Source organism: Camelus dromedarius, chromosome 14, assembly GCF_036321535.1.
Source record: "Camelus dromedarius isolate mCamDro1 chromosome 14, mCamDro1.pat, whole genome shotgun sequence".
Lineage (NCBI taxonomy): Eukaryota > Metazoa > Chordata > Mammalia > Artiodactyla > Camelidae > Camelus > Camelus dromedarius.
Genome location: NC_087449.1, coordinates 23,262,553 through 23,288,249, shown reverse-complemented (window position 1 = coordinate 23,288,249; position 25,697 = coordinate 23,262,553). Strand labels below are relative to the sequence as shown.

At 40.3% G+C, this 25,697-nt stretch overlaps 1 protein-coding gene across 3 annotated transcripts in view; it reads left to right on the top strand.

The window, feature by feature from the left end:
* The window catches only part of CACHD1 (cache domain containing 1), a 197,945-nt gene that overhangs the window by 105,075 nt on the left and 67,173 nt on the right, over window positions 1-25,697 (top strand). For all 3 annotated transcript variants that reach the window (XM_031465300.2, XM_031465301.2, XM_064493506.1), the window contains exon 4: window positions 20,610-20,716. In XM_031465300.2, the coding sequence (XP_031321160.2) occupies window positions 20,610-20,716 (107 nt within the window). The remainder of the gene's footprint in view (window positions 1-20,609; window positions 20,717-25,697) is intronic.

The following is a 25,697-nucleotide window of genomic DNA, read 5'->3' as shown; positions in this document are numbered from 1 at the left end:
AGTTGACTAAGTCTAGACAATTGCAAACATTTTTCATGTGTTAATTAATGGGTAACCAGTAAGACAGTCTCACTGATTCTGGTAATTTGCCTAATATAAGGGAATGCTTTTTACATTTGATTAGAATAGCAAAAATTCCCACTTCATACTTTAGTGTCTTTAAAACTGCCAATGTAGATGTGGCTTCAGATAATACTGAAACATAATTAGTGTCTGAATGGCTGAAGATATTTTTATTTGTTGGCATAGTGATATTTATATCTGGAGGGTGTAGGGTCAGGTGATGGTGGAAATTGTAGCAGAAAGAACACTTACCTAGGGGTACACAGAACTTAATTTTGATTTGGTCTCTAACTAGCTGTGTGACCATAATCGGGTTACTTAATGTTTATTTTTATGCACAGTTTGCTGTCAGTGGGTAATAATCTTTATTACACCGATTTAGGATTGGCTATTTAGAACGACTAAAAGATGTTAACATGCTTTAAAAATTATGAGTGTAAGTGTTACCATAATTAGTATGTATCACTCTTTTTATACAATAAGTGTTCTTGAAGCTATGCAAGGGGCAGAGACGACATAGTTTTCTGGTGACTAAATGATGCTTTGCTTCCACAAGCAAGTTTTTACTTATTATAGCTTCTTGGTGGGTATGTAAGTAACAGAGCATCCTCAAATCATTTCGTTCCTTCATCTGTGTGATACTAAGACAAGCCTTTCTCTCTGGCTTATCCTGTCAGCAGCCTAGAGAAGATCATATTAGTTGTTAACTAAACTAAATGGAAAGGGTGTACAATTTGGAATGTGACTGTTTGGATATGAGTCTCAGCTCCAGGACTTAATGCTCAGGTGGTCTCGGATATTTGATGGTTTTGACAACACCCTCCCTCATCTCTAGAGTGGGAACAATAATGGATACTTCACAGGGTATTGTGAGCATTCAAAGAAATCAACTGTGAAAATGCTTTGCAAACTGTAATGTTCTGAACAAATATTGGCCATAATATTTATATACTTTCATATAGTGAACATTTTTAATTAGGTTTAATCCAAGAAGATGTCCTTTTTTATATCTAGGACATCAGTAACAGTATTTTTGACAATTCCTCTCTAATCTAAAAATAAAAAACAAGGTCCAGCTGCATTTTGAACCAAAGAAAATCATTTTCCTGCCAGAGAGAGGAGATAGTATAGTAAGGGAGAAATCCTCAAAGCTAGAATTCTGCTTAAAACAGTGGTGCTCAAACAGGGTGACTCCCCCACTCCTATCCCCTCACCCCCAGGACATTTGGCAATGTCTGGAAACATTTTCGGTTGTCACCGTTGGAAGGTGGGGACCCCTGAGCTGAGGTCAGGGGTGCTGCAAACATCCTATAATGGACAGGACAGCCCCCAAAGTAAAGAACTGTCGGGCTCAAAATGTCGGTAGTGCAGAGGTAGCCGCAGAAGGTGGGAGATCTTCATGAATTCCTAAGTGGAACTGCAGCTCTATATGAAACAGAAAGCTTGAATTGACTGGCGTCTGCTTGTAAATCTGCCCACTTGTCTCCTTCCCATTACTTGCCCACCTCGTGAATTTCTATTACCGTTTCAAGAAGTAACTCAACAATTTGCTGCGCTCCATAGCTTCCTATTACCTCTCTCTTTTTCTCTCTTTCTTTCTTTTTTTTAAACCTCTCTTTTTTTCCCCTTTGCCCCTGAAGAAATTCATTGCTCCCCAATCTTTGTTCCCATAGTAAGTTTGCTACACCTCTGTTACGGTGTAGAACTGAACGAATCACGTGCTGTTGGTAGGTCTGCCTCCCCTGCTGTTCTGGGCAGGGATTACACTTCATCCAGTTTGATCCCAGTACCTCGCAATTGTGTTTGATTACTATTTGTTGGAATCTGAAATGACTTGAATATGGGGATGAGTGAGGGGATGTCGACTCTCAAGAAATTTAAAAAATTATTGGGTGAGGGCCAAACACTGAACATAATTAATAGTTAGGGCAAAATGTGACACAGCGGAGATGTGCTGTGGTTCCTTAAAGCAGAGAAGTATACCAGGTGGATGGCATCACAAAGAGTCTATGAACTTTAGAAGCAACATCTTGGGCTAGAGATTATCGTACTAAGTGAAGTAAGTCAGACAGAGAAAAACAAATATTACGTGATAGCACTTAATATGTGGAATCTAGAAAATAGTACAAGTTAACTTACTTACAGGACAGAAACAGACTCACAGGCATAGAAAACAAACCTGTGTTTACTAAAGGGGAAGTGGGGGAAACGGATAAATTAGGAGTATGGGATTAACAGATACGCACTACCGTATGTAAAATAGGTAAACAACAAGGATTTACTTATGGCACAGGAAGCTATATTAGGTATCTTATAATAACCTATAATGGAAAAGAATCTAAAAATAATATTATATGCACATATATGTATATGTAACTGAATCACCTTGCTGTACATCTGAAACTAACACAATATTGTAAAGCAACTATACTTCAGTTTTTTAAAAAAGAATGCATCTTATTTGATCTGGTCATTTGGAGGAATATCATAAGAAAATGTTGACATGTTTACAAAGATAAATTTGTAAGAATGTCACCGTAGTGCCATTTAGAATAGAGAATATTGTAAATATCCTAAACTTCTAATAATAGGAGATTTGTTAAGGGAATTATATCGCAGTCATAAAGTGGTAACATGATAAGATACAGTCTTGCTGTAGAAGAGAATTTGCTGAGTTGTGAAACTGGCCACACATGTGTACACATATGTACACGTTGAAAGTTTGGGGAAACTCACATCAAAATGTTTTGGGATAAAGACAGTGACTTCCATTTTGAATATGCTGAGATAAGGGTTGAGGTCTGAGATGCAGGCCATCCAGATACTTGGCAGAAATCAGTGGTCTACCTTTAGGTGAATACAATAAAACATAAAATGCAGTGTCTGCCCTCCAGGAACTTCTCATTTAGTTCAGTTTAACATCTAGGAGACCGCAGTTATACTCCTGGAAGGATAGGTGCTGAGGAAGCAGGTTAGTTTGAGACACTGTTCCTCCTTCAGAGGCTGGACCTCTGTGTTTGGTTGAATGGGAACTCCGTGGAGCTGCAGTGTGACCTTCTCTCCTCACTAGGAGTAATTGACAAAGCTAAGAGTTGTCATTTGGGCTGAATGTAATAAAACCTGAACAGTTCTGATGATAAAGCTGAGTAATCAGAAGATGTACAGATGAGCAAAAAACAGGTTCCCTCTAGCAGCGTATTTAAAGAGAGACATGATCACAACTGTCTGCAGCAAAAAGTGGTAAGTGACAACTACCCTTCTCTTAGACTGAGTCTTCTTGGCTTTGCATTGAGTTTACTTACTTATCAGGGAAATGTGTGAAGGGCCTTTTGGAGTGAACTCTGAGCTGACGCTTTTCTAGCCATTGACTGAGTACAAATGCTTTCAAAAAATTAAGAGGCTTTCTCAACCTTTTTAATGAAGAGTCAAAAATGGAAAGAGTTCGTAGTAAGTTATTGCTGTGAACCAGGGCAGGAATCCTTAGCTGCCTTTTCCCCAGGCTCTCAAAAAATGCTTTCATCTGTATTTTCTAACTATTACGGTATCCCACTGAGCACATTTTCAGTTCTCTTTCCTATATTCCAGGCCCTCCAAAAAAAAGTCTGCATTTTGAATCTCAAGGAGTTCATGTTGGAGTTAAGTGCAGAAAGGAACTCCCAGTCTACGGAAGCAATTTAAGGACTTGACTAAAAGCAGGGTTTTCTGGTTTTTTTTTTAATGCTAGACAGATTTGGTTTTGAATCATACCTCTTTCATTCATAAGTTGACCTTGGAAAGTCACTTACTTTTGAACCTCAGTTTTCTCATCAGTAAGATGAGAATATTGATACTACCTGCCTCACAGGGTCACTGTAGGGAGATGCTCTAGGTCATTAACTTTTTTATTTGATAAGGAGGGATTTCAATATTATCCTCTATGTCAAGAGATACTGTTTTTTCTCTTATAGAAATAGCATAAAGTTTCTTTTTGAAATAAATGTACCTAAATTAAAAAGTGAATTAATTTAAATGAAAATAGTAAGTGAATGTGACCAAAGTTTTGAAGGTGATCTTCAAATGGTAGTGACTGAAATTAGTGAAAAATGGACTCAAGTTTGTTGTTAAAGCTCTTCCAAACTGTAAGATTTTACTGTTCTATAAAGCAAATTCTTCATACCCATGAATTGGCTTCGAGCATATGCACTGATACTGCCATTCTAATAAAGAAAACCCATTGGACTTGAGGTAAGAGATCGCCGGTTTTAGATCTGGATCTTGTCTGTTCTTCATTGTCTGGGGCCTGTAAACATTTTTTTAAAATCCAACACTGGCCCAAGAGCACTCTAGCTGTTTGTTACTGACATTGTTAAAAAAAAAAAAAAAAAAGTGTCTGTAGCCTTTTGACCTTGCTTGTCCACTGTGTTAAACGTGGGTTAGCCCTAGACCAGTATTTTTATAACCAATTTTAACCAACGGCTGTTTTTTATTTTTTGTATTAGTCCTACTTTGATTTTTACTGATGTATAATACATATTTGATTTTTGTCACTGCAGCTTGATAATGCATATTTAAAAAAAAAGAAACTAGAATGCCCAGTTCTGAAGGGAGAGGGGCTTTAAAGCATTCTGTTAATAAGTATTCTGCAGAATACACCCTGAAGGCTATACTGTGATGACAACAGAGAGAACCTCCAAAGCAGCAGAAAATCGATTTTTCAGGTGATTTTGATACTTCCCTTCTCAGTCCAGTCAACTCTTCTGACTTAGGAGCCCTGGAAGCTAATTACAGTGTACAGGGTCCTGCATTGTGATTAGGAATTCCGACAGTATTTGTTGAGGGAGTGATCTGAAGAATTAATATTCTCTAATGTGGGGGAAAAGATAGGCTATGGCTTACTCTAAGACAGACTCATTTTTAGTGGTATCACTTTAAATAGCACACTTTTGAGAAGGAGGTTATTTACTCATGTAATTTAATTAGCAGCTCCCTTTATGCTGTAATGGGGTAGGTGGTGAGGGACCGCAAGGTCCTGGGCTCCCTCACAAGGATCACACAGACACACAAACACACGATAACACTCATGGACTGTATCTGGCCTGCAGATGTGTTTATCTTGGCCCCACAGGGTGTTTTAAAGGTTTTAAAATCTGTAAATTTTTAACTCTCTTGCCAACATTTGAACTTCGGAGGAATTACACATTTTAAAAATCCAAATTTCTGACCTCTGTAAAATCAGATCTGGCAATGGTGGCTCCACATGCCCACTGGGCAATGGCTGCTGTGAAGAGCAGCTCCTTTCGAAGACAGGGTGTGCATTCTCTCGTTCACCACCACCCCCCTTAGTCCCAACTGCATTACACCCAACCCAGTCCTCTGACTTCCATGACCTACTTGGCCCACATTAGCATGTGATTTTGCAAATTCCTGATCTGGAAAGACTATAACATGTTAATAAATGTTTAAAATGTCTTCTCCATGTGCGTTCCCTGGTATGCCAACTTAAACACGCATGCTCCTTCTGTCAGGTTTTAAAGAGCATAGCTCCTTTATGCATAACACTGAGATTGTCCCGAAACCTGGCTTGCCACAGAGATGGGGTTCTGCCGTGCACATCTGAAGCAATGCTTAGACAGCAGGCCCTGCTAACCCTTGGCTTTTACACAAATCAATCAATAACTTTATCTTCCATATCTCTTAATCCGTTTCTCTCCTCCATTCCCCAGTTTCTTCTGGAGGTGTTCTGCCTGTTGGCATTCTGATCTTTTATTTTTGATGTCTTTATTTAAGAAGAGAGGAACAATGGAGAAGGTGAACCAGGGAGGAGATACTGGGAAAATGAGCTTAGATTTTTTAATTCTTTTTTGTGTCTCCAAGTGGGACTCAGTGCTGTTATCCTCCACTCAATTAATGCTCGTTAATTGGCTAATCATGGTGAGAACTGGCATTAAAGCATCCAGGCCAGGTTGGGGATGAGCAAAGTGATACTCTGATGGCACTACAGTAAGTAAGCAACTTGTTTCTAAGGCTGTCTGAAGCCAGCCACCTGGAGCTAGGAGACTTCAGCTGCACAGAGAATTCTCCCATACCCCTCAGGGGAGACTTAAAAAGCTTCATTGATTCCCACAAGTGAAGAAACTCTGGGAACTGTTGTCAAATTGGATTCCTGCTATTTTACAAGTTGCTCTTTGCGTTGGGGCATCCACTGAGATGGATACAGTCACTGGGGAAGGCATACAGGACTCATCTCTCTTTCTGAGAACCCAGATTTAGTGCCTCCCTTGGCTGGCATCCAGGAGAACTGTATGATTTCAGGAATCAGGCCTTATCACTTACCTGTTCAGGGTATTGTGCTGCAGGCAGAGCAGATGGCATGGGTTCGAATGCAAGAACACAGCCTCCTCATTACAGTTCTCATGAATAAGCCCCTATTATGACTCCCCATCAGTCAGGGTTCTCCTGAGAAACAGAACCAAGAGGATATGTGTGAGAGAGAGGAAGAGAGATTTACTTTAAGGAATTTTGGTGATTGTGGGGATCAAGTCCAAAATCTGCAGGATCTCCCAGCAGGCAGGAGACCCAGGAAGAGTTGCAGTTCCAGTTTGCTGGCAGAATTCCTTCTTGCTCAGGGAGGTCAGTCTTTGTTCTATGAGGGCCTTCAGCTAACTAGATAAGGCCCACCCACAAGGCCACTGACTTAAATGTTGATCTCATTCCAATAATCCCTTTGCAGAAACATCCAGAATAGTGTCTGATCAAATATCTGGACACCCTGGCCCAGCCAAATTGACATAAAATTGACCATCACACCCTCTTCGAGACAGAATAGAAAATTGAACTGCAAAACATACCACTGGAGTTGAATTTTTATTAACCCTCAGATTTAGATTAGAGGATTCCAGACTCTCATTCCTAGAACTTTCTAGTGTTCTCCTGGACTGCTTCTCTTTAAAAAAAAAAAAGTTAATGGCCATAATAATAAGCTATCTGCAAAGTAGTGTATTCATTTGAGTTAAGTCTTCATCCATGTAAATTGGTGGTATATTTTGTGGCATGATTTAGATGTTGTGCAAATTTCTGGGTTCACATTTTAAGTCCTTCAAGTGTTACTGACACACAGGAACCAGAAATAAGTTACTTAGGGAGTTGTTTTTAATTTTGTTGATGAACATGCTGACCGATCTGATTTCTGTACGAGGCTCTCTGGGATTCTTCAGGGACTTAAGAGCATCAGGTTGGGGTTTGTGTTTTGCCTTTCCTTTTTTTTTTTTAACTGAACTCAAACATAAGCATTCTTTCCTTTTTAATAAGAGGCAAGCCTCTTCTTAAGTTTTTAAAAATTTTGAATTTTAAATCAAGTCAGTCTCTACTGTGGTGAAGAAGAAATACCTGAAAACGGTGGAGACAGTTTCCCTTTCACTTTAAGTTCAGCTATGGTGCATATCATGGGACTGTGGTGCTAAGACTAGTTCTGCCAGTTTGCTATGTGATCCTGGAAAGTTCGCTTAGCCTCTTTAGTCCACAGATTCCTCGGCTGTGAAATGAGCAGTTTAAACTATACTCCAGAGAGCCACCTCTTAAGATTTCATTAATTTCCCTCAACCTTCTTAGAAGTTTTGTTTTTGGAGCCATTTGCCATTATCGGCAACTTTTCCTACTGCCCAAATTGGTAAATTCTAGATTCGTTAGGGAATTTGTTTTCATCTTTTTGAGAGCTTCCTAGAGGGGGGACAAAAGAGATGATATTATGCATCAAGGCCTACAGAGATTAAATGACTCACTCATTTAGTCATTCATTTTCAAAAAAATAAACATTTGTGGAATGGTTTATGGAAGAAGCATTTCAGCTGAGTGTTGAAGTGGGAAAAGGATTTGAACATACAGTGATATGGAGGAAGAGGTCTCCGGGAGAGAAAGGTCAGTTTGTAGAAAGCCCTGTGAAGGAAGTGGCCAAGAGCGCTGAGGAGGACATTGTGTCTGGAGGAAGTGATGGGAGGAGCAGCTGAGAAGCCGGGTTCAGAGCAAATGCTGAACTTTACTTAGGAGACTCTGAGCTCTTCAAATGAAATCAAGGACAATTCTTCTCTTGCTTGTGTTGACACATAGTGGACATTCAGCAGATACTAGTTGCTTGAATGAGAGAATTTAAAATCTTTGAGAAATGGAATGAAATGATGATCCCCTTAAGGGAATGTTACTTGTCACCCACGTAGCCACTAGAAGACATAGTCTGATTTCGTCTGTGTGGGCAAGGAACAAGAGGGGCCTGAGCTTGGCTGTTGGCACCCACTGCCTTGGGTGTTTGGAAGAGGGAGGAATCGGAGGTGGCTGAGGCTGATTCTGGGTAACTGTGAAGAGTGGTTGATACCAGGTTTTCAGTCCTATTTGTATCGAGAGCAGCCTCTCATCTTTCTTCTCGTTACACTCGAGTTCAGGGACCCTGTCAGATTCAACTTTGTATTCATTTGCTGAAGGAGTTAGTGTGTGGTAGCAAACCTAATTTTGTCTTTACTTTGAGTATTGATAGTGATGACGATTTCCAAATTATTGAGCTACTTTACCTCCAGGCAGAAGTTCAAGTACTTTTATGCCCATTCAGAACAGTCATTGTTTTCATCTGAGTATTATTCCCTTGAGCTCTGATAGGAAACTTAAGTTAATGTTGACTTAGTCATCTCAGTTATTAGATTTAATCATCAATAATAACAGTAATGGATATGAATAATTATAACAAATACTAATAATTGTATTCAGGGTAAATACAAAGGCACACAATTTCTGAATATCTATGTATGTATCACTTTCAACTCAACTCGTCTGTATCACGTTCAAGGCAGTTCAGTGTGCGCGACATTGTGCTAGACACTGTGGCAGACAAAGATGAACAGAACAGGTGGTACCTTTTAGGAGCTTGTGGGACATATGCAGAGTAAGCTAAACAGACTGTGCCAAGTGTCATGAGAAAGCTGGACTCTTTTAGGAGAAAAAGTGATCTTAAACAGAGGTCTCTGAGCACTCAGGCTTGGTACAAAAGTGGTAGTTGAGGCCTTGAAGAGTGGAGCTCCTTCAGGCAGATCTAGGGGAAGGATGCTTCAGACCAGAAGACGGCAAGCATCATAGCGCATTGAGGGTGGTGAAGAGGAGGACGCAGCTAGATTGGCAGATAAGAGATGCATGGTAGTGGCTCAAAGTCCTTGGTTGACTGGACACATTTCCCTCCATAAGCAATAGGTTTTAAAGCAAAGGAAGGCTGTAGTCAGATCTGAAATTGGGGCAGATTAATTAGTTGGCAAGTGAAGGATAAATTGTGGTGGACAGGAAAGTTGCTTGTCAAGTTGGACCATCCTAATAATCCAGGAGGAAAGTAATGACACCTTAAGGAAGGATTGTAGGAAAACAAAAAGGTGTCCTGGGCAGTGGTGGGTTCCATAGAATATTATCCATAGACAGGGAGTATAGAATAATATGGATTCTGTCAGCTAGACTTTACTGAAGATTTGAGTTAGGGGGAAGATTTGAAAAAATGGTTCTAAATTTTAAATTGAATATCTCAGAGGAGAGGCATCTATTAACTAGCACAGGAAAATAAGAACAAAAGATATTTAAGAGGAAGATCAATTCAGTATGAACCACTGATTTTGATTTTGAATCACACGTGGATCATTCTTAGGAGGTGTTTGGCAAGCAGTTGAGGTTAGCCTGTAGCATCATTTTATTTTCATCCTATGAATATTTTCACCCCCACAGTTATGTTCTATACATGGCAGTTCAGGAGAGAGGGCAAAGTGAAACTGTAGTTTTACTGTTGAGTTAACGCACAGTTGAGTTTTGTATAAAATGATGTTTCTAGACGTAACAGCTGACCCACATGTGGGCAAATCCAATTTTTTTCAACCCTATTTTAAGGTGGTGCACATGAAAAAACGATAGATGTTTAATCCAGGGGTGAGGGTATAGCTCAAGTGGTAGAGCACATGCTTAGCATAGACAGGGTCCTGGGTTCAATCCCCAGTACCACCTCTAAAAATAAATAAACCTAATTACCTCCCATCCCTCCCCAAAACAACAACAAACAAATGTTTAACCCTATATATGTTTTATTTCTTACTGTTACTGTTCTTATGAAAAACAAAGCACTGTGACTTAGCCAGGTGCTTTTGCACTAAAGGCTTTTGTTCTTTTGATGTCACAAAGTCAAATAATGTGACAAGCGTGGTTCTTGACCACTGAGTTTAATTTTATCATAGTTCCTATTTCCCCAGGAAGATGTGTTTTGTGTTTTTGCCCCCAAAGTACTGAATGGCGAGTCTCAGTCTTTCAAGTCATTCTTCCTGCCTTGTTGGTTAAAGATTATTATTACCTGCAGGCAGGCAAAATGTTACAGATACAGTCTTTATAGATATCGGTACCAGAAGGACTTGAGCTGAGCTCAAAATTGAACAAAGATTTTGCACAATGCTTTGCATTTCAGAAGGCCTGCTCAGTTACAGTATTTAACTTATGTAAAGGAGTTACATATGTTTATACCACAGTAACGTACTTTCTTCTGTATACATTATTTTACTTACATGACTTTCTTCCTATGATCTCAACAGCTCAGCAGGGTACAATCCACCAGCTCCCCCATCTTGCAGGTGAGGAAGTGGGCGCAGAGAGGTTGTGTCTGGACTCAGGGGAGCTGGGTTTTGAATCTAGGGTTCCTGATTCCGCATCATTTTGCTCTTAGTGACAAAATATTTTGGCCAGTGGTAAAATTGGAGTGGTGTATCTGCCAGTTGAAATGCTGTACTATGTGTTCCTTCTTAGAATTTCACTTGAGGCTATTGTATGACCCTCAATAGGCTGACGATAAAGCTCCCATTGTCTGTTTAGTCTGTTTTTCAGTCTTAAAAGTGTGTGCTGCAGTAGTTTATGTCATTTCCCTGTGTGTGCGTGCGTGTGTGCGCTCAGATAAACATCTTCAGGACTGTTGATGTGCACTCTCATAGCAGAAAGCACCAGCGTTTAGGTCTGCTGACAGTCCTGCTTTCTGGATTTTCCTTGAGTGACCTTCACTGAAGGAGGGACAGGAGACCCGCCACACTGCCTAGAATACTGATTTCATCAGTGGCCTTTTATGGATTTTAGAGAGTCTTGGTCTTGTGGTTTTCCTGCTTGCTTGCTTCCTTCCTAGCTGTCTGTCTGTCTAGTCTTTAAAAGAAAATACCTGGTAGACTATGCTAGCTGTAAGAAATAGACCCCATTGTAGCAGAGGACTTCCCTTGAGATTTTCATACATTTTTGTGCAAAAGTATCTAAGTGTTTTCAGAGAAGGTCATGTTTTTAAAGTCGCTGTGTCTATAATCTCTCTGGGAGACTCGACTAGTCTGGTCTGATGATGGACCCAGTATCTTCACACTCGTAGCTTTATTAACTTTTCAATATTGGGTCAGTAATTTCTTTTGAGGACACGTTAGCTGTAAGTATTTCACATCTTATGTTTCGTGTTTCTTTTACGAAACGGAGATTTGGACAGACCTTGTCTATCTCTGATGCGAACGTGCCTGAGAGATTGAGCCAGTTCATCTCCAAGGTCGTCCGCCAACTCTGAGGTTCTTAGTGCCTCTCTTTGATGTCTGTATCGCACCGCTCCTGGTTGTCTGCTGTTTCCTAAGTACGCAGCGTATGTGCAGGAAGAAAACCCACGAATTTACAAGCTCTGTGCTCTAAGGCTCTAATCCCAGCAAGTCTCAGCCTCTTCAGTTTTTTGCATTTTTTTCATTCAGCATTTACTAAAATTTTACCCTTCACAGGCAGGCTCCCTAGGCTCTAGGGATAAACATGGGAAAGGATCTCTCTTATATCTTCCTGCCAAGGGATAAAGTATGTAAATAAGTAACTGTGAAGTACGTTAAGTCCTTGTTAGAGGTCAAGTGGGAGGATGGACAAGGCAGAGGCTACGGAACAGCACAAAGGGAGCCTATGCGTCCCACCGGGCCTCTGTCCACCTGCCTGTTTGCTCTTTTATTTTCCCTGATACCGTTCTTTATTCTTCACGTGCCCCTGCCCCAACCTGGTGACGAGGCAGTGAAAGGATAAATGTTCCATGTGGTTCTGGGGCCAGTTCCCCCAGATGTCACTTGTGTGATTTTCCAGGCTTGTGTGAGAAGGCAGATTACATGGGATCTAGGAGCCAAACACAGGTCACATCAGGGCCACCTCCCAGGGATCTGCTGCAGTGGGGAAAAGAAATGTGGCTGATTTGTATGATATTTAGATTTTAATAGCGAGGGAGATGCTTTATTGCTCAAAAAGCCTTACCTTCCAAGGGCATATGAACCCAGCCTGGTTTCCACTCTGGCTGAGTTGCTGAACCCTGCAGGTTTAATCCTTATTACTGATACGAATGGAAAGAATGTGACTTATCTCTCCAATCTCCACGGAGATGGAAGGAAAAACCATTTCTCGGAACATGATTACACATTATTTGACAGCTTTTCAGTTTGCCCATTAATTTAGGTGTTTGAATAAGTAAACTCGGTTGGGGGGGGAGTCGAGGATCATTTACTTTATAAATGTGATAGTTCCTTTTTGAAGTGATCCCACTCTTACCCCGTCCTCCACCATTCAAACAGTTTAAATATTTGCCAGTGCAGATGTTTGATTTTTATCTTAGCTCTTTCTTTGTTTAACTTTATTCTCATGGGTGGTTAAGTGGAAGATAAGGAGGTTCTTGTTTAATTCTTTTCAACTGGTGTTGCTCAAATATTTGGAGAGCAGACACTTCCCAGAAAGAATGAGCGGGAACCTGGCTGAGTGGAGGTGAAGTGAAATGTCTCCTTGTCATATCTTAGCGAACCAGACACTGTTGGGCCGTAACTAGGACATTTTTTGGTGTCCGGACCTTCTTTTCAAGGCTCCTGTAGCTACTGGTCAAGGGGTTTGCCTTCTTTGCGTCCCAGAAAAATGTGTGCTGCTCTTAAAGTGGAACGTGGCAGTTGGGTGGCAGTAGCAGCAAGGGTCTGCCTTGTGCTGGGAGCTCCATCAGAAGCCTCACAGCATTTGTTCCACACCAGCTTCTGATCTGACACCAGATTTTGCTTCTGTAAGAAATGGTAGGGTATTTTTTTTTAACCTTTTGTACCTGTCTGTAGCAGTGATGAAAAACAAGCCAACAAGGAAAAAATATCCCCTACTCTAGTAGCTGTCATCGTATAGGCTTTATTTATGGACTCAACTATCAGTGTAAGCCTTTCTTTTCTGAGATAGACACAAGGATTTGCTTTTTAAATTATTACCTGAAAAATGTGCCCATGAACGATATACTGCATTTCACCAGCACCCTTGGAATCCACATCGTTGGTGTGGGTTTTGCATGCTATGTGATAGATTGGCCAGACTTCGGTGGAAATGTTGGGGAAAACCCAGGTTTTGAGTGATTTCCCTGGCAAATCACCATCCATAGGAAATTTACACAAAGACCAAGAAAGAGATTCAGGAAGTAAACCCCAACTGGTGAATGTGTCTCTCTCCTTTATATCTTTTTCTTTCAAAACTGGGACTCCACTGAAAAGTTGATTTACACTGTGAATCGAGGCTGAATGAAATCCAATTGGAACTCACTTGAACACTGTTTTGATGTAAGATTCAAAGCTTCTGCAAATTTATTTTATCTTCTACATTTGCTGATCTCCTGCTTGTAAATCCTGTTGAAGGAGAATAAAAATGACTGCAGCCTGATGGGAATTAAATGTCTGAAGTTCAAAGCAGTTTGCACATCAGAGCAAACGTCAATCAAATGAACATCTTGCAAGCCAGGCAGGGAGTGAATTTCTCCATGGGGAAGAGATCAAAGTGGGAGTCACAGTTCTGTTTTCTCCCTCGGGACGCAGTTTCGATCGGTTGTTCATGAAAGTAAATCTAGAAGGAAGTTTTTTTTTTCTTCTTTTTTTTAACTTAAGGGGTTATAAGAAAGATGGAGTTATTGCTCTTGAAACTAAATTTCAGGCACTGGTTTTATCTTATGAAAATAAATATGGAAAGCAGTCATAATCCAATATCTCCCCTTCTTAGAATGAGAGTCTACAGAAGATTTATATAGGATTGTTCTCTTACTGTTATTTCTTATTTTAAAAGACAGATATAAAGATACGTTGAGTCACCTACTTATTTTATGTAAAAATCTATAATCTGACCAGTTCTTAACCTTTCCATAAACCTGAAATTTGATAAATGTGACTAGTGGCTAATATACTTCTCAATGAAAAATCTTTGAGGTAACCCTTAAGAGTAACTGACATGTTTTTATAAAGTATTGTAAGCAGCAACTTTACATTCCTCACAGTCTCCAAATCAGGGTAAGTAGCACGTTTCTTTACCTAAATCGTTTTCTCAAAGGCACGTGTGCATAAAACGGGTTCCTGTCTTAGGCAGGGCAGCTGTTCCTCTGGGGCCCGGAGGTAACTAGTGTAGCAAGGATAGCTGAGCAAGTTTTACTGCTGTGTTTGGAGCCCAGAAGAGAAGCAAGCATTAGTGAGTGCAAGGGAGTGGAAGGTGGAGAGAGAATCAACGACTTTTGCTCACGTAATCACTTCTCCTAGCTGATTCACCAACTTGGGACACACCCGCCTCCTGTATCTCTTAAGCCCTCTGTCGACACCTGCTTCCATAACCCAACTTGCACATCAGCAGGGCCGGCAGCCATCAGAGCAGAGCAAGGTTTATTACTGGGCATTTCATATTAACTCCACTGGGGAGTGCATGCTCCAGAGCTGACTTCAGCACGTGTGCAGGAACTCATCTTTACATTGCCATGTAAAGATTCCATGTAGCAAGAAGCAGGGGGAAGCAGAGTGGTTAACCTTTCTCTGAATCCTTTAAATATCAGATGTAGGCTTGATAGGAATAAATTAACTTAGAACCACTGGCATTCACTGTGTGCACATTACCCAGGGAGCAAGAATTAAATCACGTTCTGAAATTAGGTAACAATCTGGTTTCATCCTTTACTAGTAAACTTTCAGAATCCAGATGTCCATCAGCTAACCAGACACTAGATCAAATTGCCCTCTGGCTGAGGTTCTCCTGCAAAGTGGTTATTTAATTCTCAAGCATCAGGATTGTTCTATGGATTCTTTCAGAAAAAGAGCTGCTTCGGGTATTTTACATTTTATTTCTAGATCAAGTTAATTTCTGAAAGGCTGTGTGTTTGGACCACATCAGCTAGAGCTTCCCTGAGCTGTTGCAGTATTACATCTTACCCACATTTACTATAAAACTTAAATTGTGGCCGTTGTCCATTATGTTATCCAGCATCCTGAATTCATTGTCCTGTGTGAGAATTTTTCAGAAATTTGGTGAAATGTCTTCTTTCTTGGCCTTTTCTTATTTCTATTTTATCTTTTTTGTACATAAGTTATTTGTTTAAGGTCATCAGATTACCAGAATGCGTGGGTCTTTCTCTTGGAGGAGAAAGTTGGTACCAGGAAAAAGGGAACATTGGTGCAAGCTGGCACCAGATCTGCTGTTGTCTCTTCTCCATGCAGAAGACGTACACGCTCTTCTGTCCATCTGGAACTTCTGGCTGCCACCCGTTCCCTGAAACCTCTCAGAGTTCAGTGGTGGATGGGAAGGGAGCTTGAGGTTCTTCTGGAATGAAATAATAAAAGATAAACCCACAAATGGCCAATTCCATAGGTGTGCCAGTGGTAGACATTTTGAAAATCTCAGTTATCTGCAGTTGATAGAAAACATCTGCCTTTAATAGCATCTTCCTCTTCCTCTGCATCCTTGTCTTTGTCCATAGAGTTCTTTCTCTGTAGCTGTCCATTGTGAAGCTTTATATTTAGCTACTGTCATTTCCTATTAAGTAAAAAGCAAAGGTTTCCTCTAAGCCCCACAAGCTTTGAGAGTAATCTTTTCCTTTGAGAGAACTGAATTCTACTTAAGCTGTTTTAGCTAGAGTTGATGATGATTGATTGATTGAGATACAGTATAATATATTCATTATGATGAGAAATTTATGTTCAAATCTTGGTTCTGTTACTTCCCGTCTGTGAACCTTGGGCTTCTTAATTTAACATTTCTTTGCCTCAGTTTCTTGGTCTTCGGATGATAATAATAGTATTTCCCTCAGGTTTGTGAAGATTAGATGAGTTAATCCACATAAAACACTTGGAATAGCCTTGTAACAGTATAATGTAACACAGTAGCTGTTAACTGTTACCATTACTAATATATCCAATAGTAGTTCTCATTATTTATTAAATGTTTAGTGTGTACCAGGCTCGTTAAGAGCTGTTTTCTGATTATGAAATAGGTACTATTCTTATCACCATCTTATAAATGAGAAAAATGGGTGTTTAGAAAATGTGGGTTCTATGCAAGAGTTCAACAGCAATAAGCGATTTAACCCCAAACTCCAGTCCAGGTCTTTGTACCTCTGAAGCCATGCCCCTGACCAGGACATACCATGCTTTGGCAGTTCCTTGTTTATCATAGATGTTCATGAATATGACTGAATAAAATATATAAACTTTCCAGTGACTTAGCCCTCTTCCACATTGGTCAGCCACCAATAAGAAAATGTATGGAGAACTATACTTTCCCAGCAATGTGCTAGACCCGAGAAAGAAATATAAATCCTCAAGTAACTAACAATCCCATTGGTAGAACTCAGACTTCTCAAATAGGTGAAAGGTTTTAGAGAGAATTGGGAATTGAAGTGCTGTGGGGTAGGGTTTAGACAGTAAGTTTTCCATAACAAAATATCTTGGCATTTCCCCTCACTACACCCTTGTTAGTACATGGGGAAGGCAAAATAAAAGTAAGATAACTTGCTCATTATTTATAATCAATCTTATTTTAGAATTTTTATCTATTAGTCTTTTGTTGATTTAAGCAGAATCTAAAACTAACCAATCTGTATCTCTCAGACATCAACTATGTTGGCGCTATGTTAAGCCTGATTACAAAACAAAACTTAAAAACTAGGGGAAGAGACACAAGCATGAATTAAGATGCAGAGTGGCACCAATCATTTAGAGGAGAAAGGGCTCAGATAGGCTGGGACTGACGAGGAGTTCCTGGGAGGAGAATGGGAAGAGCTGGGCTTTGTACAATGGGCGCAGTGGACCCTGCAGAGCATCACAGTTGGGACCCAAGAGGGAAACATGTGTTGAGGGACTGGTCTACTTACAACTGGAGGTTGGGAGACGGTGGGAAGAGAAGGTTGGGTAGATTATTGATGACAAGCACAACATTGTGAAACCATTTTATGACTGACAAATGTTTACTGAGCACCTACATTCGTTAATGTGTCATTTCCATTTTTATTGTTATAAAAAATGTTTTCTTGAATGCTCTTAGAGGTGATCTTTTCAGTACAAAAAGGAAAACAGCCTGTAAAAATAGTTCTGTGGTCTCCCTGGTCCCAGGAGCAAACATTTCACAAAGGCCCAGGGAATCTGTATGTGCTCAGCACTGGTCCTCAGCCTTCTCCAGGGGTGGGGCTGATGGCATGGGTCCTGGCGGTGGAGACTGCATCCAGGGGGACAGGGGCTCTCTGCAGGCTTACGCTTCTCCTGGCAGAAATTATGAGTAACTCTCTTGAGTTGCCTGCTCCCTTTAGCGAGTTCTTCCTTCTGTGTCCCTGACATGAAGCAGTGTGGTGTGTGGCTCATCCTTGTGCAGGGAGTTAGGTGACACAATCTAATCTCTTAGGTCCCTGATGTGCTGCGCGTTCCTTGGTGTCACCTTCCTCAACTGTGAGAAGGGCAGGTTTAAAAGGGGTTTGTAATTGGTCCAGCAAAACCCAGCTGTGAGTTTCAGGCATCCCTGAGATTGACTCTGTTCTCTTGATTCAAATTGGAAGACCCTCTGTCCCTGGTCTCTCTGAGGTGTACGGGGAAGAACCTGTGCTCACACAGAAAGTCATTTTACTGCTTTATTTCTGAAGGAATCTGCATGACAGGGTTCCAGGGCTTCTCATTCCTGGAGAGCCTGTCAGTCAGATTCCAGGGCCTCACCCCAGCCTCACTAAATCAGACTCTTCCAGGGTAGCTCCCAGGAATCTGCATTCTAGCATGCCTCTAGGTGCTTCTGATACGGCCAGACTTTCAGTAATTAGGAGCCATCTATCTGAGTCGTGGTCCTCAGTTATTGGACTTCTGGAGCCTTCTGGGGGAACCCAGAATAGAGCTGATGGATGTTCATAGAAGATCAGTTAATATGAGTGCTTGCTTTTGGCAAGAACAATACTGTTACATCTACACAGTGGAGAATAAAACCAACAAGACGTGGTGTCTGCTCTCAAGGGGCTCTTGTCTATTCATGTAGCCTGACCCATAAAAATCCACCCACTAAAGAAATACACAAATGGAGCCATAAATTAAACATTATGCATGTGCTTTGAGAGAAGTCGGGGACACTTCTAGTCTAGACAGATTGGAGGAGGTCCAAAGGAGTGTGACCACATTGGTGACGTAGACTAGGAAGTCCCCCACAGTCAGAGTTGGCCTTTCTCGGGAAATGGTAAGTGAACATCCTGAGGGATGATGAAGCAGATAATCAGGAGAACCTTCTAGACTTGCATCATCCAGTGTGGTAGCCACTCTTCAGTGACGATTTATATTTAAATCAAAAGTAAGCAAAGTAGAAATTTTAGTATCTCAGTTACATTAGTCACATTTCAAATGCTTGGTAGCCACCTGTGGCTGCCATATTGCCCAGTATGGAAATAATACATTTTCATCATCTCAGAGAATTCTCTTGGACTGTCCTGGTGCAGACCAGGGGTAGTGAAACAAGTCTGGCACACCACCCACCTATCTTTGAAAAGTAAGTTTTACTGGAACACAGCCACATTTATTCTTTTCTAAATTCTCTTTGGTTGCTTTCACACCACAATGGCAGAGTTGAGTAGTGGTGACAGAGACCAGGTAGCCCTCAGAGCCTAAATATGAAATGTCTTTTATTTTAAAAGTGTGTGAGGGAACAGGTCTAATGGGGCTATCTAGCACGTGGAGATCAAGTGAGTTCCTTGTAGAATGCTGCTCTTGCTTCACAGATGTTAAATGCTAAAACGAGAGAGGGACGGTGGGATTATGCTGCTTTGCCAGCGTGTGCACAGGCAGCTGCCGGTGTATTAATCTCCCCTTCTCTCTCCATCTGTGGCTTTTGAGGCAGCAGTCTTCTAGTCTAGACAGGTTGGAGCAGGTCCAAGGGAGCATGACCACATTGGTGAAGCAACTGTGTCCTTAGAGGCACAGTTGACAATGTTGATGCAATTCTGTACTGGGTACGAGGCTGGATGAAATGTCTCTTAAAATCTCTTAAAAGGTCTCCTTCTTTGAGATGATATGTATCAAAACAAAACTGTTGAACTTTTGTTTTGGATCTCAACACACTATTTGAAAACTTACCCCTTTGCTCATATAATCAGTTCATCTGAGTAGTTCTTACATATTATAAGATTCAGAAAATCAAAGTTCATGTGAATAGTCAAGCAGATCTTGATTTTTAGCATGATATTGCCAGGGTTACATAGCTTTTCTACCTATGTTCATGGAATTCCATTAATGACATTTATCATCTGAGATACACATTTTAAAACAAATAGGTTTTAAAAACCTAATTTCATGAGTTTATTTGTGGGTAACTCTTAGAAACCTCATGAATCTTCTCAGTATCTGAAATCGTAAATATGTTATTTAGAAGTTTAAAATTTTTCTCTTTTGTTAATTCTGAATTTAATTCACTTAAAAATACCCCTAGTGATTATACATAAATGAGTTGGTACATTTTCCTATTATTTTCTTATAGATTGTTGTTTGCTCTGGCACATGAGTCACTAGTATGTATTGAGCAGCTGCTAGCCAGAGGAATGGCGTTGCTCCAACTCTGGTGCTAGCGTAGCACAGGAAATCTGGAGAGACCTTGGCCTCACCTGCATTACCACCTGGAAGGTGCAAGCCGTGTGTCGTGTATCATGAGAAGAACTTTGGTACATTATTGACAATCTTTTTGACAGCTTTAGAAAATAAGTTTTATTATTTCTTTTTTTTCCTCATATAAGAAAACCAGGGCTCAGACAAACTGGAGAACTTGTGCAGTCACACATTTAATAGTGACAGAGCAAAGTCTGAAGTCTCGATCTTTCTCCTTCACTATGTCTGTTGCTGTTCTTGGTCTTTGGTTTTCAGACAGGAAAATGTAAAGAATTGCTTCATATACCACATCAGAGCTCATCTGAATTTTTGTCATCCTAGTCTGAATTTTGTCAAATCTATTTTCCGTATGATTTTATTCATAGTACCTGACTCAGATTCATTGGTGGAAGAGTTGGCTTGGAGGACGGTTTTTTTTTTTAATCTCCTTAGAGTTGAACTTGATTTCTAAAACCTTCTAGATGCAGATGTTATTCTTTCTCCGTACTATTCTGAAGTGATTTTCTTTTAATATTTAAAATTTAATGGCAATTTTACTGTTTATTGGCTGGCTTATTTTGTACACAGTACATATGGACTATTACTTTTGCTGGTTAGTTTGCTGGATTGAATAAATACCAAATATTGCTAATTTTCTTGTTTCAGATTTGATGGGAACTTTAATACCAATGTATCTAGAACAATTAGTTGTGATCGACTGTCTACTACTGTTAATAGCCGGGCCTTCAATCCAGGACGAGACTTAAATTCAGGTCAGTAATCTCTTGGTTTTTATAAAGGTGAACTATATTACACCACATTCAAGTTGAATAAATGTATTACTTTAGATATTTCCTTTTAGTTTTGAAGAAAAATTATATATATTTAAAATTGGGTATTTCTTTCTGGAAAGTTGACACTTAAGGAAAAAAGAAAATCAAGCAGACATGTGTGGGGCATTTACTATGTGCGTCTGTATATATGGAATATATATGCCTTGTACCTTGTTAGAGTCTTCATTATCTCCTTTGTTAGCAGTTTCACATCTGTTATTTTAAAAGTTAATTAAGAGACCCAGTTATCTTTGCATTAGGAAATACTGAATTTTATTTGTATTCCCTATTTAGAATTTTAAATTTATTTGATTTTTGATGAGGGAGCTTTTCTACTAATGAACGGTACCACGGTGCTATACAGCCATCTCTTAGTATCTGCAGGCAGTTGGTTCCAGGGACCCCCATCGATACCAAAATCTGCAGATGCTCAAGTCCCTCATATAAAATGACATAGTGTAATGAATACACTTGGCCCTTTGTATCGGCAAGTTTTGTATCTCTGGATACAGATGACTGAGCATATGTTGAGGTTGAACTTCCCTCCTGGTCTTGTTGAAACGCAGTCACGTGCAATAGTAATAAGTACCAGGGTGCCTGTAAGCATAGTTATGTAGAGCTTCAAAGCAGCTCAGTGTCTCTGCTTTCTTTCTCTGGAGTTCCAGTCTATATTTCTCCCGCTATTTGTCTTGTTATGTACACTTGCTGATTGATGAACCTCAGAACCTGAAGGTTTCACCTTTTGAGAGCTGGAGGTACCTTTAGAAATCACCTGCCAGCCTCAATCCTAGGATTTTACCAACGAATTATCTGAGATTCAGAAGGGTCCTGAGATTTCCATCACTACTGGAGAGATGAGGGAACTAATCCTTAGACATGAAGAGCTGTATTTCCAAAATTCCAGGTCTCTTGGAGACGTGTAAAACCTGAGAGGAGCCAGAGGACCAGAATATTTACTTTTAGAACCCCATCCAGTATTGGTCCAGGGAAAGAATTCTAGGTATAGTCTTTGGGCATCATGTGTACAAACCAGCTAATCTATTAGGTCTGGAAAGAAAGAACGGCAAGCTTTCGATCACTTAAGGACAGTAAAACTATAGCTGCTAGCTAATGTGACCCAACCCAGCCGCATACTGCCTGGACCAACATTTAACGAATTCGGACATTTAAAACAAAAAAAGTATAATCTTGTTTATCTATTCTACAACAAGATTATACTGTATAGCACAGGGAAATTTACACAAAACGTTATGGTAACTAACAGAGAAAAAAATGTGACAATGAGTGTGTATATGTCCATGTATGACTGAAAAATTGTGCTGAACACTGGAATTTGACACAACATTGTAAAATGATTATAAATCAATAAAAAATGTTAAAAAAAAAAAACCAAAAAATAAAAAAACAAAAAGAAGTTGGAGAATCTGGAGGCCTTCGGGAGCAGGTGGGGTTTACGCCTGGAAAGGAAGCTCAGTTGAGATATTTTTCGTAAAAAAATAACTGAAGAGAGTAGATAAGGGCTTGGAATGGGCAGAGAAAATGAATGATGAAAGACTGCAAAGGTGGCACAGGGCACAGAGCTGGAACTTGAGTCTTCGATGCCCAGATTCAGTATTTGCCCCCTTTCTCTCGGGTGTGCTCAGGAACACAAGGCATGCTGCTGGGCCTGAAGGCTGGAGGCTGAAATAGCAGTCTTTGAATAGGATCAGTTTAAATGTGTCCCAGAAATACACCATGCATCCAACATTTTATGTAGTTAAAATTCTTACAGTACATGTTAATTTGTGGGCTTTTGAATTAATGAGAAAAATATAGTGCATTACTCTTTTATTTTTTTAAGATCTAGAAGGGCTCACACAAATGTTGATACGTCTCTTTAGTGAGGAAGCAGTAGGGTATTTTTACTTATTAATTTCCTGAACTTTGACCTAAGCATGTGTTGTGCTTATAATCAGGAAAAATAAAACAAGAAGGAATTGCAGGCTCTTTTCTAATGTATTTCCACTTGTTCCTGGTAGTCAGTACCTTTCTTAACACATCTCTGATGGTAGGTCCCCAGCCTGGGGCTGAGGTTCTGCGTGAAGCTCCGTTACCCTCCTGGCCGTGTGACTGGGACCATGAGAAGGCATAGGCTGGGGTGGACTGAGGGTGGTGGGCGCTCACCTGGGAGCCAGGGTCACTCACCTCAGTGGGCCTGACCTTGGAGGATCTGGAAGCTGCTGCCGCCTCCTCATTGCCTTGTGTTGTGTCTGTTCATTGTTTCTAATAATGAGCATGTGGTTGAGTTCTCGCTCCATCGTGAATAGTCGTACTGTTGTGCCTTCTTAGTGAATACAGAAGCCATTTTGCCAGGTAATGGCTTCCTGCCTACTAACTGGAATGAATCAGTACAATAAGAATTCATTCAACAAATTATCTATTAAGCACTTTCGATGTGGTAAACACTCTCCTTTGCACAAGATTGGCTGAAAATAAAATGCGTATATTCTGGGAGCCAGGGGACATAGATCTTAAACAAATGGACAGATAAATATACATGTCAGATAATGGTGAGTGTTACGGGGGGAAATAACACGGGGATGAGACATAGGGGACGCTGTTGGCCGGAGAGGGGGGCGGAGCGGGAGGCAGGAGGGAGGAGGAACCTTACTATTTGAAATGGGGGCTCACCAGCAAGATCTGAGTGAGTGGGGCTGTAAACTACAAGGAAAACTGGAGAAAGTGTATCCCAGGAAAAGGCTTTGAGTTGGGAAAATGTTTGGTGTCCACAGAAACAGCAAGAAGTCCACAACAATTGTGGTTCAGTGAAGAAGATGAATGTAAGAAAATGAGGCCAGGGAGCGAGATGGGGGCCAGGTTATCAAGAGCCTTACTTTACTGGCAATTATAAGGAACTGTTGCTTTTGCTCTGAATGAAATAAAAGTTCTAAGGGGCAGTGGCGTGGGATGGGGAGTGGGTGGGGAGGAAAAGGATTAGCAGAGAAATGACATGATTCATTTTAGGTTAAAAGGTTTACAAGCTGTTGTGGCAAGAATAGGCTATATATAGCAAGGCAGGGAGACCATTTAGGAGGTTAGTCCAAAATTCAATAGTGTGGTAACAGTGAGGGTGATGAGAGGTTGTTGGATTCTGAGTATGTTTCAAAGGTAGAACCAATGGGATTTGCTGATTATTGGAGTCGGTGGGGGCTAGGGTGTGTGAGAATAAGAGTTGGGAAGGACGTCCAAGGTACCACTGAGTAAGACACAGTTGCCATTTACTGTGATGGGGACCTGGGGGAAGAGCAGGTTTGTGCGGGAGGCAAGGAATCAGCATTTCAGCTTTAGAGAAGTTAAGTTTGAGATGGGTATTAGTTATCCAAGTGAAAATGTCTCAGAGACAGTGGTATATACAAGTCTGGAGTCCTGGGAATGAGCCAGACTGGAGGTTTATCATTGAGATTCGTTGTGTATAGGCAAGTATTTAAATCATGAGCCTAAGTAAGATCACGTAGCAAGTGGCTGTGGATAAAAAAAGAGAAGTGGTCCAGGGACTGAGTCTTGGGACACTTTACCACATAGAGGTCACTGAAATGAATAGAAAGCAGTAAAGGAATCTGAGATGGAAGTCAGTCTGGTAGGAGAACCAAGAGAGCCATCTCCCTGAAGCCGAATGATGGAAGTGTTTCCAGAAGGAGGAGGAAAGACCAACTTTGTTAAGTAGGCCCAGTAATACAGACATGGAAAACTTATGGTTACTGGTTTTGGGGAAGTGGGGAGGGAGAGATAAACTGGGAGTTTGTGATTGGCGCATACAAGCCACTATGTACAGAACAGACAAACAACGATGTCCTACTGTATACACAAGGAGCTATATTCAATGGCTTATAGTAGCCTTTAACGAAAAAGAATCTATGTTGTGTATATATGTGACTGAATCACTATGCTGTACACCAGAAACTAATACAACATTGTAAATCAACTATACTTCATTTTTTTAATGGGGAAAATAAATAAAACACACCATATAATATAGGGGGGGAAAGATGAAGGCTAAGAAAACTAACCATTGAATTTAGCAAGAAGAGGTTATTGGTGAACTTGTCAAAGGTTGTGGCGGAGCAACAGAATAGAATGATAGGCTGATTCTCATTGGTTCAAGCTCTTAAGAATGGAGGGAAGGAGGTGGAGATAAGAAGTACATGAACTCCACTTATGTGTGGAATCTACAGAAAGATACAAATTTTATTTACAAACTGGAAATAGACTCACTCAATAGAAGGCAAACTGTGGTTACTGGTGGGGAGGAAGAGGGAGGGATAGATTAGGAGTTTGGGATTAACAGGTACACATTACCATATATAGAATAGATAAACAGCAAGGATCTAGTATATAGCACAGGGAACTATATTCAATTTATTGTAGTGAGCTGAAATGAAAGAGAATCTGAAAAAAATATATAGGTGTGTATATGTAGAACTGAATCACTTTGCTGTACACCTGAAACTAACATTGTAAATCAACTACACTTCAATAAAAAAGAGAATTTTGGGGATTAAAAAAAGAAGATGTAGTATATGAATTCCCAAAAGGGGCCTTCCTACACTGTTGGCAGGAATGTAATTTGGTGCAGCCACTGTGGAGAACAATATGGAAGTTCCTTAAAAAACTAAAAATAGAGTTACCATTTGATCCAGCAATCCGACTTCTGGGTATTATCCTGAGAAAATGCTAATTCAAAAAGATACCTGCACCCCAATGTTTGTAGCAGCATTGTTTACAATAGCCAAGACGTGGAAGCAACCTAAATGTCCATCTACAGATGATTGGATAAAGAAGTTGAGGTTTGTGTGTGTGTGTGTGTACACATGTACATATACACAATGGATTGCTACTCAGCCATAAAAAAGAATGAAATAATGCCATTTGTGGTAACATGGAT